The following is a 12509-nucleotide window of genomic DNA, read 5'->3' as shown; positions in this document are numbered from 1 at the left end:
TAGCCTTTGCTGTATCCAGTGCGGCCAGTCATTCCTTGATATCATGTGGAGTGAATCAAATTACTGAAGACTGGCTTCTGCGATAGTGGGGACTTCAGGAGGAGGCCGATGCAGATCATCCTCTTGACACTTGTGGCTGAAGATGATTCAAACACTTCTGTCTTGTCTTTTGTATTCGCCTGCTGGGCTCTGCCATCATTGAGGATGGGGATATTCATGGAGCTTCCTCCTCCCATTTGTTGTTTAATTGTGCACCACCATTCACGACTGGATGTGGTCGGACTGCAGAGCTTTGATTTGATCTGTTGATTGTGGGATCGCTTAGCTCTGCTCAGCTTGCATGTTGTCCTGTGTTGCAGCTTCCCCAGGTTGGTACCTCATTTTAGGAACACCTGGTGCTGCTCCTGGCATGCTCTGCTGCAATCCTCATTGAACCAGGTTTGGCCCCCTGGCTTGATGGTAATGGTAGAGTGAGGGATATGCTGGGCCATAAGGTTACAGATTGTGGTGGAATACAATTCTGCTGCTGCTGATGGCCCACTCATGGATGCCCTGTTTTAAGCTGCTAGATCTGTTCTGAATCCATCCCATTTAGTATGGTGGTAGTGCCACACAACTCGATAGACGGTGTCCTCAGTGTGAAGATGAGATTTAGTCTCCACAAGGACTGTACGGTGGTCACTGCTACCAATGCTATCATGGACAGATGCATCTGCGACAGGTCAACTGGTGAGGGCGAGGCCATGTAGGTTTGTCCCTCGTGTTGGTTCTCTCATCATCTGCTGCAGCAATAATCTGGCAGCTGTGTCCTTCAGGTTAGTTGTGGTGCTACCGAGCCACTCTTGGTGATAGACATTGAAGTCCCACACCTAGAGTACATTCTGTGCCCTTGCTACCCTCAGTGCTTTTTCAAAGTATTGTTCAACATGGAGGAATATCGATTTGTTTACTGAGGGAGGGTGGTATGTGGAAAGCAGCAGGAGGTTTCCTTGCATGTGCTTGAACTGAAGCCATGAGAATTCATGGGGTCCAGAGTCAATGTTGAGAACTCCTAGGGCCACTCGCTCACAATTATATACCATTGAGCTGCCACCTCTGGTGGGTCTGTCATAAGAACATAAGAACATAAGAAATAGGAACAGGAGTAGGCCATATGGCACCTCGAGCCTGCTCTGCCATTCAATAAGATCATGGCTGATCCGATCATGGATTCAGCTCAACTTCCCCGCCCGCTCCTCATAACCCCTTATCCCCTTATCATGTAAGAAACTGTCTATTTCTGTCTTAAATCTATTCAATGCCCCAGCTTCCACAGCGCTCTGAGGCAGTGAATTCCACAGATTTACAACGCTCTGAGAGAAGAAATTTCTCCCCATCTCTGTTTTAAATGGGTGGCCCCTTCTTCTAAGATCGTGCTCTCTAGTTCTAGCCTCCTCTATCAGTGGAACCATCCTCTCTGCATCCACCTTGTCAAGCCACCTCATAATCTTATACGTCTCGATAAGATCACCTCTCATTCTTCTGAATTCCAATGAGTAGAGGTCCAAACTACTCAACCTTTCCTCATAAGTCAACCCCCTCATCCCCGGAATCAACCTAGTAAACCTTCTCTGAACTGCCTCCAAAACAAGTATATCCTTTCGTAAAGATGGAAACCAAAACTGCATGCAGTATTCCAGGTGTGGCCTCACCAATGCCTTATATAGCTGTAGTAAGACTTCCCTGCTTTTATTCTCCATCCCCTTTGCAATAAAGGCCAAGATACCATTGGCCTTCCTAATCATTTGCTGTACCTGCATACCATCCTTTTGTGTTTCATGCACAAGTACCCCCAGGTCGCGCTGTACTGTGGCATTTTGCTAACTTTCTCCATTTAAATAATAACTTGCTCTTTGATTTTTTTCTGCCAAAGTGCATGACCTCACACTTTTCAACATTATACTCCATCTGCCAAATTTTTGCCCACTCACTTAGCCTGTCTATGTCCTTTTGCAGATTTTTTTGTGCCCTCCTCACACATTGCTTTTCCTCCCATCTTTGTATCATCAGCAAACTTGGTTACGTTACACTCAGTCCCTTCTTCCAAGTCGTTAATATAGATTGTAAATTGTTGGGGTCCCAGCATTGATCCCTGCGGCACCCCACTAGTTATTGGTTGCCAACCAGAGAACGAACAATTTATCCCGACTCTCTGTTCTCTGTTAGTTAGCCAATCCTCTATCCATGCTAATATATTACCCCCAACCCCGTGAACTTCTATCTTGTGCAGTAACCTTTTATGTGGCACCTTGTCAAATGCCTTCTGGAAGTCCAAATACACCATATCCACTGGTCCCCCTTTGTCCACCCTGATCGTTACATCCTCAAAGAACTCCAGCAAATTTGTCAAACATGACTTCCCCTTCATAAATCCATGCTGACTCTACCTGACCGAATTTTGTTTTTCCAAATGTCCTGCTACTGCTTTTTTAATAATGGACTCCAACATTTTCCCAACCACAGATGTTAGGCTAACTGGTCTATAGTTTCCTACTTTTTGCCTGCCTCCTTTTTTAAATAGGGGCGTTACATTTGCAGTTTTCCAATCTGCTAGGACCTCCCCAGAATCCAGGGAATTTTGGTAAATTACAACCAATGCATCCACTATCCCTGCCGCTACTTCTCTTAAGACCCGAGGATGGAAGCCATTAGTCCTATTATCTTACTAAGTGCCACCTCCTTAGTGATTGTGATTGTGTTCCTCCCCCGCTATATCCCCTAGACTATCCACTGTTGGAATATTGTTGGTGTCCTCTACTGTGAAGACTGATACAAAATATTTGTTCAGAGTTTCTGCCACCTCCATGTGCCCCATTACTAATTCCCTGGTCTCGTCCTGTAAGGGACCAACATTTACTTTAGCCACCCTTTTCCTTTTTATATACCTATAGAAACTCTTGCTATCTGTTTTTATATTTTGCACCAGTTTACTTTCATAGTCTATCTTCCCGTTCTTAATCATTTTTTTAATCATTCTTTGCTGGCTTTTAAAAGCTTCCCAGTCTTCTGTCCTCCCACTAGTTTTGGTCACTTTGTATACCCTTGTTTTTAATTGGATACCGTCCTTTATTTCTTTAGTTAGCCACGGATGGCTGGTGGGGCAGGACATACCCAGGTATGGTGATAAAGGAATTTGGGACTTTGGGTGAAAGATATGTTTCTGTGAATATGACTATGTCAGGCTGTTGCTTGACTAGTCTGTGGGACAGCTCTCTCAATTTTTGCACAAGTACCCAGATGTTGGTGAGGAGGACTTTGCAGGATCGACTGGGCTGGGTGTGCCGTTGTCGTGTCCGAAGCTGGTGCTGAAGTCCGTCCGGTCTTATTTTTATTATTTTTTTTGGTAGCGGCTTGCTCGGCCATTTCAGATGGCAGTTAAGAGTCAACCACATTGATGTAGGTCTGAAGTCATATATAGGTCAGACACATAAGGATGGCAGATTTCCTTCTCTAAAGTACATTAGCAAAACAGATGGGTTTTTACGACAATCTGATAGTTTCGTGGTCACCTTTACTGACGTTATCTTTTTATTCCAGATTTATTTAAGTAATTGAATTTAAATTCCCCAGCTGCAATGGTGGTATTAGAACTCATGTCTCTGGATCAGATGTGCAAACCTCTGGATTACTGTCCAGCATCATAATTACTAGGCTACCGCCCGGTAATGTGCAGTAATCGGAGTGAGAAAAAGAGTTTCTCAACATGTGGAAACTAACCTCTCACCACAAGTACTGTGACCAACCCCTTTCCTAGAGGTAGGTAGAAAGCAGCTGTAAGCACTGAGTATTGAGTGCAGTATTTGCCTGAATTTTAGTGAGCCCCGTGAACTTGCTTCGTGATCTCGCCATGGATTCAATGGTGGATTTTAGAAAGCTCGGGAAACCTGTGGATGTGCCATTAAATTTGTACAGTGGTTGAAAAACAGGAAAATTGAGCGATTTGCATATTTAAGTTGGTATCCCACCTCTCCTGAGAGGGTTACAGATAACCAGTTGAATGTGCCTGTGTTAATCCCGGACGTCGGCAGGATTGGAGCCGGCTTCAAGACACGTTGACATTTTCGGTGAACTTAACGCCACAATTGCACCAAAATCCATGATCTCTTCAATGTTAAAACTCTCATCATTGAAATTTGAGCCTCAAAACCTCCAGAAAACAATGACTACCCCTACGCTTCATGTGCCGTATGTCAGGAGCACGGTGATATTGTATAAAGCTCATATTGCCAATGGATGCAGTGTTGAAAAAGCAACACACCTAGTTCCATAGCAGAAGGCTCTCATTATCTACCACACTGTCCATGGCTCCCTTTACAACAAAGAACATATACAAAAAACAATCTTTTGAAGCCCCTGTACTTTGCAACACTCCATGTGTACAGCTCTCTACACAATTATAGAGAAGGTATCCTGTATAATCCAATCCATCCTTCCTTAGTCCAATCAACTTAAAATACGAATTAACAATTCTAGAGAATAAATATATGACAGTCAGTAATGCATCTAATAGGGAATGCTCTTTGCAGGTCGGGGCCAGCACGCCATTAGCTCCTGACAGCAATCCTCCATCCAAAGTCCCCAGTTCCAACCTTAGCTGCAGTCCAAATGCAGAGATGGGCTTTGATTTTTCCAGCATATACGTATGACATTGAGTACAAATGATCAGCTGATCACAGTAATGCTGATGCTATGTCCAAGTTGCCATCCCCATCATTAACACTGCAATATGTGTGCACACTAGGTCCGTACAGCAGAACTGGTCTCCAGTCGCCCTGGTTAATCCTTGCCACTGGACCAAGACCTAGCTCTGTCAAGCCCGTGTGGTGGCTGGTGTGCAACGGCCATCACCCGTTAAAAAAATCCACCCTTCAAAATGTAGATTGGGACCTGGAATATTAGGTCCTTCATTGAAACACCTGTGAACTCATCCCTTTTTGGAGAGGAAGCAAGTCATCCTCGATATGAGGGACCGCCTATAATAATGATGACCATCATAGGGAATTCAGCTGAAGGTTCTTTACCCAGAGAATGGTTAGATAAGAAAGAAAGCAAGAAAGCAAGAAAGCAAGCAAGAAAGAAAGAAAGAAAGAAAGAAAGATAGACAGAAGTAAAGTTCTCATTATGTATATTTTTTATTGTCTGCTCACTGAATGTTTGGAATTTGCAGCATCAAGTTGGGATTTTTAAATTCGTGGCTATAATTTTGGGTCTTTTTCCTGCACTTTGCTGCAACTTCTACCCACATTGAGCAGCAACCATGAATCATGTTGGTTTGGGGACTCAGGTCCAGTCTTTTATTTTTGCATTGGGCTTCAACTTAGGTTTGGGTCAGGACAAATCTTTTACCCAACTTGGATGCAGCTTTAGGCCAGGCAAGGTTGGGTCAGCTGGAGCCTCAATTATCTGCAACCTTATAGGTTCTACAGGATAAACGAGGTTCCACTGCATGACATGAAAGTCCGTCAATGTGGGCATCTAACTTCTGCACCTCAGTTGACCTTGTTACAAAGAACTAAATATATTTTCTAACCTGATGGTCATACTTTTACACTGAGTACGGAAGCGTTGTCAATTTGTTCTCTGTAGCTCTTTGCAGGCAGTTGTGTGGTTTAGATGAGGAGCAGAGATATGCTAATGAGATATACTGAGAAGGTAAGCTGTAGAAAATTAAGAAATTAATCCAAGCAGGAAGAAACAACTTTTCTGAGTACGATAAAAATTAGAATAAATTTGGCCACCAATCAAAACTAAAACAACCTGTAGTTTGTAAAAAAATAAATGCTGTTCAGTGATAACCACCAATCCTCTGCCTTCTGTGAATAGTTGGTTCATGCAAACAGAAATGTAAAGGAAACAGCTAAATATAGGAGATGGAGGGGTGAATCAATCTGGTCACTATCAGAGTTTCCACTGGGGCACAGTAAACCCACCTCCCCGTCACCACCTCCCTTCACAGATTTTAGGAAGGAAGCTCACCATCTGAGAGGATATATACAAGCTGCGATTCAAAGAAAGTTTAGATTTTCGGAATAGTCCCACCAGTGAGGAAACCTTTTTGGAGAAAATGAAGCAATTTCTTGTGGTACTGATTGGCCTCAGTGTCTTCACTTTGGTTGTGTTAGCGGGTGAGTGAGATCCCATTGTACCTGTTTATTGCTTAGTTCTGATTACTGTCTGCTTTTAAGAAACCTTGTCACTAAAGCAAATTTTCAAGAGTAACAACTCATAGATTCTACAGAATCCTGTCAGATTGCCCATCTCTGAATGGGATTTGAAACTTGTTGGGCACCAAATTTCAGTACGTGTAACAATGTCATTTACAGGACTGTACTGAACATCTAAGCAAACTTCAATAGTTTTTATGCGAACTAGCAAAACATATTTTATCCCAAGAGCTACAGATATATTCCAGTCCTTGTTTATGTTTTTCTATGGTTTCATTTCTTTAATTGAATTTCTTCCATTGAAACAATTACTAAGTCATGTAAGAAAACAAGCTGAAGGGGATTCATTCAGTCTCAAGTTATTAGCAGAGCAATTCTGATATAAAATAACAACTACTATTGGCAGAAGATATTTCAAAGCACACTGTTTCTAAACCGACAAAAACTGGAATAGTGCTGGAGGTTCACTGCATCATCATCATAGGCAGTCCCTCGGAATCGAGGAAGAGTTGCTGCCACTCCTGAAGTGAGTTCTTTGCTGGCTAAACAGTCCAATATGAGAGCCACAGACTCTGTACAGGTGGGACAGATAGTCGTTGAGGGAAGGGGTGGGTGGGATTGGTTTGCCGCACGCTCTTGCCACTGTCTGCGCTTGATTTCTGCATGCTCTCGGCGTTGAGACTCGAGGTGCTCAGCTCCTTCTCGGATACACTTCCTCCACTTAGGGCGGTCTTGGGCCAGGGACTCCCGGTGTCAATTGGGATGCTGCACTTTATCAGGGAGGCTTTGAGGGTGTCATTGTAGAATTTCCGCTGCCCACCTTTGGCTCCTTTGTCATGAAGGAACTCCGAGTAGAGCGCTTGTTTTGGGAGTCTTGTGTCTGACATGCGGACTATGTGGCCTTCCCAGTGGAGCTGATCGAGTGTGGTAAGTGCTTCAATGCTGAGGATGTTAGCCTGAGTGAGGACGCTGATGTTGGTGTGCCTGTCCTCCCAGGGGATTTGTAGGATCTTGCAGATACATCTTTGGTAATATTTCTTCAGCAACTTGAGGTGTCTACTGTACATGGTCCTTGTCTCTGAGTCATACAGGAGGGCAGGTATTACTACAGCCCTGTAGACCATGAGCTTGGTGGCAGTTTGGAGGGTCTGGTCTTCAAACACTCTTTTCCTCAGGCGACCGAAGGCTGCACTGGCGCACTGGAGGTGGTGTTGTATCTCGTCGTCGATGCCTGCTCTTGTTGATAGGAGGCTCCTGAGATATGGGAAGTGGTCCACGGTGTCCAGGGCCGCGCCATGGATCTTGATGACTGGGGGACAGGCTGGTGGAGGATCTTTGTCTTACGGATGTGTAGCGTAAGGCCCATGCTTTCGTACGACTCAGTAAATACATCGACTATGTCCTGGAGTGCGGCCTCTGTATGTGCGCAGATGCAGGCGTCGTCCGCGTACTGTAGCTCGACGACAGAGGTTGGGGTGGTCAGACTGCGGCAACTGCAGAGGAATCTCCCTGCTATCAACCACTGGGAAAGTCGTCGCTAGAGTCCTCCTCAACCGTCTTCTCCCCATGGCCGAGGAGTTCCTCCCGGAGTCACAGTGAGGATTTCGTCCCCTATGGGGCACAACGGACATGATTTTTGCAGGGTGACAGCTACAGGAAAAATGCAGAGAACAGCACCAGCCCTTATACATGGCCTTCTTCGACCTTACAAAGGCCTTTGACACTGTCCATGGGTCCATGGAGTGTCCTCCTCCATTTCGGATGCCCCCAAAAGTTCATCATCATCTTCCACCTGTTCCACAACGACATGCAGGCCTTGGTCCTTACCATTGGATCCATCACAGACCCAATCCACATCCGGACCGGGGTCAAACAGGACTGCGTCATCGCCCCAACCCTCTTCTCAATCTTTCTCACCGCCATGCTCCACCTCACAGTCAACAAACTCCCCGCTGGAGTTGAACTAAACTGCAGAACCAGTGGGAACCTGTTCAACCTGCGCCGTCTCCAGGTTCACTGCACCTTCTTTACATACATACTAATTAACTTATTGATAGCCTGGTAATGGTCAGTAGTAATTATTATTTTATATCATAATTGCTTTTCCAATAACTCGAGACTGAATTGTGATTGCATTCCCCCACCCAGAGTACATTCTGTGCTCTTGCTGCTCTCAAAGCTTCTTCCGAGCAATGTTCAACATGGAGGAGTACTGATTCATCAGCTCAGGGTGGCAGTAGGTGGTCATCAGCAGGAGGTTTCCTTGTCCATGCTTGACATGATGCCATGAGATTTCATAAGGTCCGGAGTCAATGTTGAGGACACCCAGGGCCACTCCCTCCTGACTATACACTCTACCAGCACCCCTGGTGGTTCTGCCCTGCCGGTGGGACAGGACATACCCAGGGATGGTGATGGAGGAATTTGGGACATTGGGTGAAAGGAATGATTCTATGAGTATGACTATGTCAGGCTGTTGCTTGACCAGTCTGTGGAACACTTCTCCCAATTTTGGCACAAGTCCCCAGATTGCTTATCCACTAACATAACCACTTTACTGTCCCCTGTCATACACCAACTTTAAAAGCTATTCTTTAATGCAGAGCACAATCCAAGTTGGGATGTATTAATTAATGGTTAGCTATATGGCCAACACTATATCACTAATCTATTGTTTAATGCTCAGTATATTAAGTCTTATATGTTTATTGGTTAAGAAGACTCACCAGATAAATTAAAAGGATGTCCAGTGTATATTTTCTTTTTAAATTCTGCTTTAGTACAAGACAAGGCAGGCTAAATATCTACATAAGTGCTCATTAAAGTAACAACCGTTTTTTAAAAATTATTGTGTGTCAATTAATGTAAGGGAAATTTAGCACTGGAAAATTATACCATTTCAGATTTTAGGTGCCCAGTGCCCGTATCAAGAAGTCAGGTAAGGCGCAATTAAACCTTCCTCTAATCTATTCCAGCAATGTGCCTCAACATCAGAAGAATACGCCCTACTGCAGCAATGTGATATGTTGCTGTGCCACACCAGCCCTCCTGCGATTGTCAGTTTAGCACTGAAGGAGGGTAATTTTGTGCTGCGGGCTTGTGCTCACTGGGATTTGGTTTTTCACAAAGGACCCTTACAGACAGCGGACTAAAAAATGTTAATCCCATCAGTCTGGCCTTAATTTATTTACTCCAGGATTTTCCCTTTCTTTCCTTAAAGCAGTGAATCACAAGCCTTTTATTTTTGCTTTCCAGCACCTAATCCAACACGGAAAAGCTGCTGCCTGAAATACTCAAAGTCTGTCCCTAACGTCAACATTATCGAGAAATACAAAATACAGGAAAATGATGGTAGCTGCAGGATTAAAGCGGTGGTGTAAGTACTCAGAACACTGTCCGTTTCTGGAGCCTGGCATTAAATACCATTATTAGGAGCCGGTGCCATACATCGTTAGCCCTGTAAATAAATCTAGCTTGTTCCTTTTCAGATTCATGATCAAGGGCAAAAGAATCTGCTCCAACCCAAAGGATGAACGAGTGAAGAAACTTGTGCAAAAGCTTTCCAAAAGGAAGCAGAGGGGATGACGATAATGTGGATTGTTTGTGACTAATGAGGAAACCACGACTGGCTACACAGTGAAGAAAGCTTTCAAAAATCATTTTTCTTTTTAATGTCTGCTTTTCTATATTTTTCACCAGTTTCCTGATCATCAGAAAATTCAGAAATGCAAGGAAGGTTCAAACACACAATTTAAATTTTTGAACAGCCATCAGTCAAATTTGATGCTGTTCTTTACGGTCGGTGCTGCTTCTACACGCCACTGATTTACTCACTTAGTTTTATTAATATTACAAATATTGTTAGGGTGTGTCAGCCTCTGTATGGACAAGGAACAATTGGTACTTTCTCACTGAGAGAACCAGACCAATCTTTCCCAGGTCAAACCTTGTTTTCATTTGATTAAAAAACTAAATTTGAAAATGTAACTAAAAAGGAGAAAGCCATTTAAATTACTGATTGATGGTGAGTGACATATGCATTTATAAAGTGCTATTTTGTTAAATGTATTACATTGTAATGTACTTCCATATAACATCCTATAGCTGTCCTGTGTAAAACATAGAATTATAGCTATATTAGCCCATAGACATACGTCAACAAAACAATGATCCTTTATTACATCTTCTTACATTTAAAGTGTCTTCACTGTCAGACGGGAAAAATCATATTTGTTTGTTAACATATTTTGGAAACAGATTGAATAAAGACTGTGGCCCTTTAAATTGATTGAAGAGAACAATGCTGATTATTTTCATGACATGATGCACAGTAACTCACGGAGTCTTTGCACTGTGAAGCACATAGAAATGGCCACTAAATTTTTAATTATTCTTCAATGCTGTATTTTCTAATGTCTCCCAAATCAGAGACTATGGTTTAAAGGATGACATGTTCTATTATTTATACTGTTTATAATTTGTCTGCATCTGTTTATCAGGTTTCTAAAATATTTAAGTTTATCTTTTCTTGAACGGATTGTCTTTGTGTTCTATATTTAACCTTTGCTATAACCCAAGCTGGGAATCCAATCATTGCCAAAATTTTTATGGCTCCATTTAATTTTAAAAGATATATACATAAATGCCCCAAAAAATGTTAATACCCTATTACCAGCCTGATTTGTAACACTTGCACCTCATGTTCCATTATTTTTCTCAGTCGACCCGTTGTGTCGGGATTCCATGTGATAATAAAACAATTGTGTTGAATGGAAACTTAAATTAAATGTAATTAAGTGGAAGGCAAACTGGCTGCTTGCTCGCCTCTGTTTGGAAATCTCCTTGGAGGGAGGAGCAATGGAGGAGTGGACAGGGAGAAGGAACATTTACTCCAAAACTTCTTATCCCAGGTTTGACACTGTCTATCAGCATGGCTGAAAGAACATCACTGACTGCTGGAAGTTGAGGGGATTGGAAGCAGCGACAATACTGAAACACCTTGCTAGGTAACAATGCCAGAATTCTCCAATCTGCTGCCTTTGTTTCCTTGGTTTAAAGCAAGGAATTGTGGGATCCTTTACACCTGTAGTTCTTGGGCTCACTGGTGTAAAGTGCAGCTGTGACGAGGTGAAAAATTCAGCTTTGTAATTATCCTGTTTAAATATAAATACCAATTGGTCCAAACATATGATATTTGCTTCATAAATTGACTTGTTCTGTTTACAGCTGGTTTAGTGAAGTACTTTTTGTCACAAATTTAAGCTGTAATTGAATATAACTAAACATAATCCACTGGTACATTAATATTTCCAGTGACAGTAAAACAAGTTGTAATTTAGTGCTTTATTGTATTAATAACATCCTCATACTTAGGTAGATGATTATCTTTCAATTATCTTTCAGTTCTGTTACTTCTCTTCAACCCTGGCAGTTATTGTTGATACACAGAAATTATTTGCTGGTTAAAAACCTACAGTTCAGTCTAATGTACTGACACTTCAGCACAATGTCACAAAGGGGCATTTCATCTGAGTCCTCACATTTACTCATGTTTTCTAACCAGCACAAGCTGCAAGGTGGTTTCTACAACAAGGCTCTGTCACGACAAGGTAATCAAACACACTAACGGGGATAATAATGCTGTCGACTTTTACAACATAAACCACTAAGATTTTCCTGAGCAAGCAATTCAAACTGCCTGTGTTCGCTGCCGGTTCAGTTGATGGATGGATCATGTGTTGTGGTAGAAGTTCCGCAGATCGGAGAGATCCCAAGGCCAGTCTCTGGTTAATGTAGCGTTACTTATACCTGGAATTTCCATGGTGTTCCCCCCATTTCCTGTAACCATGTCTAGTGTTTGGGGAAACCACCCCCCCACCCCCACACTCCAGCAAATAAATAACGTTCTTAGCTGTTAATGCTGTTTCTCCAGTGGCTGAGGTAATTTCCTGTCGAAGAATCCTGGTATCAAGTCCTGCTTTCTTTGACCTGACAAACTCATACTCAGACACCATTCCGAGTGTTTGGAGCTACAAGGGACCGAAAGAGGAATGTTTAGATGAGCACAGAAAGTGGTTCAGATTAGAATCGTGGATTAGACAAGCCTTTCAAGGCAATGGATAATATGAGAATTAGCAGCAGTTTACTTATATTCAGTAGATACTAATTCAATGCTGGTGAGGCCACAGTGCCAATACAGAGAGATAACATCATGTTTTAAGCTTCATCCTTTATCAGCTGCAATGAAAAGCAAACTAATAGAACTGAACAAAAATAAAGTGGGGTGAGGCAGGAACTGCGATAATG

At 42.7% G+C, this 12509-nt stretch overlaps 1 protein-coding gene across 1 annotated transcript; it reads left to right on the top strand.

Annotated features, from left to right (window-relative positions):
- The first annotated feature begins 6103 nt into the window (after positions 1–6103).
- LOC139265277 (C-C motif chemokine 17-like) lies at positions 6104–9788 on the top strand. Its single transcript, XM_070882227.1, has 3 exons — positions 6104–6164; positions 9459–9579; positions 9692–9788. The coding sequence occupies exons 1-3, from the start codon at positions 6104–6106 to the stop codon at positions 9786–9788; spliced, it is 279 nt and encodes a 92-aa protein (XP_070738328.1).
- Positions 9789–12509: the final 2721 nt, after the last annotated feature.

Source organism: Pristiophorus japonicus, chromosome 6 (genome assembly GCF_044704955.1).
Source record: "Pristiophorus japonicus isolate sPriJap1 chromosome 6, sPriJap1.hap1, whole genome shotgun sequence".
Classification (NCBI taxonomy): domain Eukaryota; kingdom Metazoa; phylum Chordata; class Chondrichthyes; family Pristiophoridae; genus Pristiophorus; species Pristiophorus japonicus.
The sequence above is the reverse complement of the archived record's forward strand: the minus strand, read 5'-3'. Positions and strand labels throughout refer to the sequence as shown.

Excerpts from the sequence above, each read along its gene's own strand:
- LOC139265277 (XM_070882227.1), top strand. The coding sequence starts at position 6,104 with ATGAAGCAATTTCTTGTGGTACTGATTGGCCTCAGTGTCTTCACTTTG. Across the intron at positions 6,165-9,458 it reads CACTTTGGTTGTGTTAGCGG|CACCTAATCCAACACGGAAA; the intron begins GTGAGTGAGATC and ends TTTGCTTTCCAG. Across the intron at positions 9,580-9,691 it reads TGCAGGATTAAAGCGGTGGT|ATTCATGATCAAGGGCAAAA; the intron begins GTAAGTACTCAG and ends GTTCCTTTTCAG.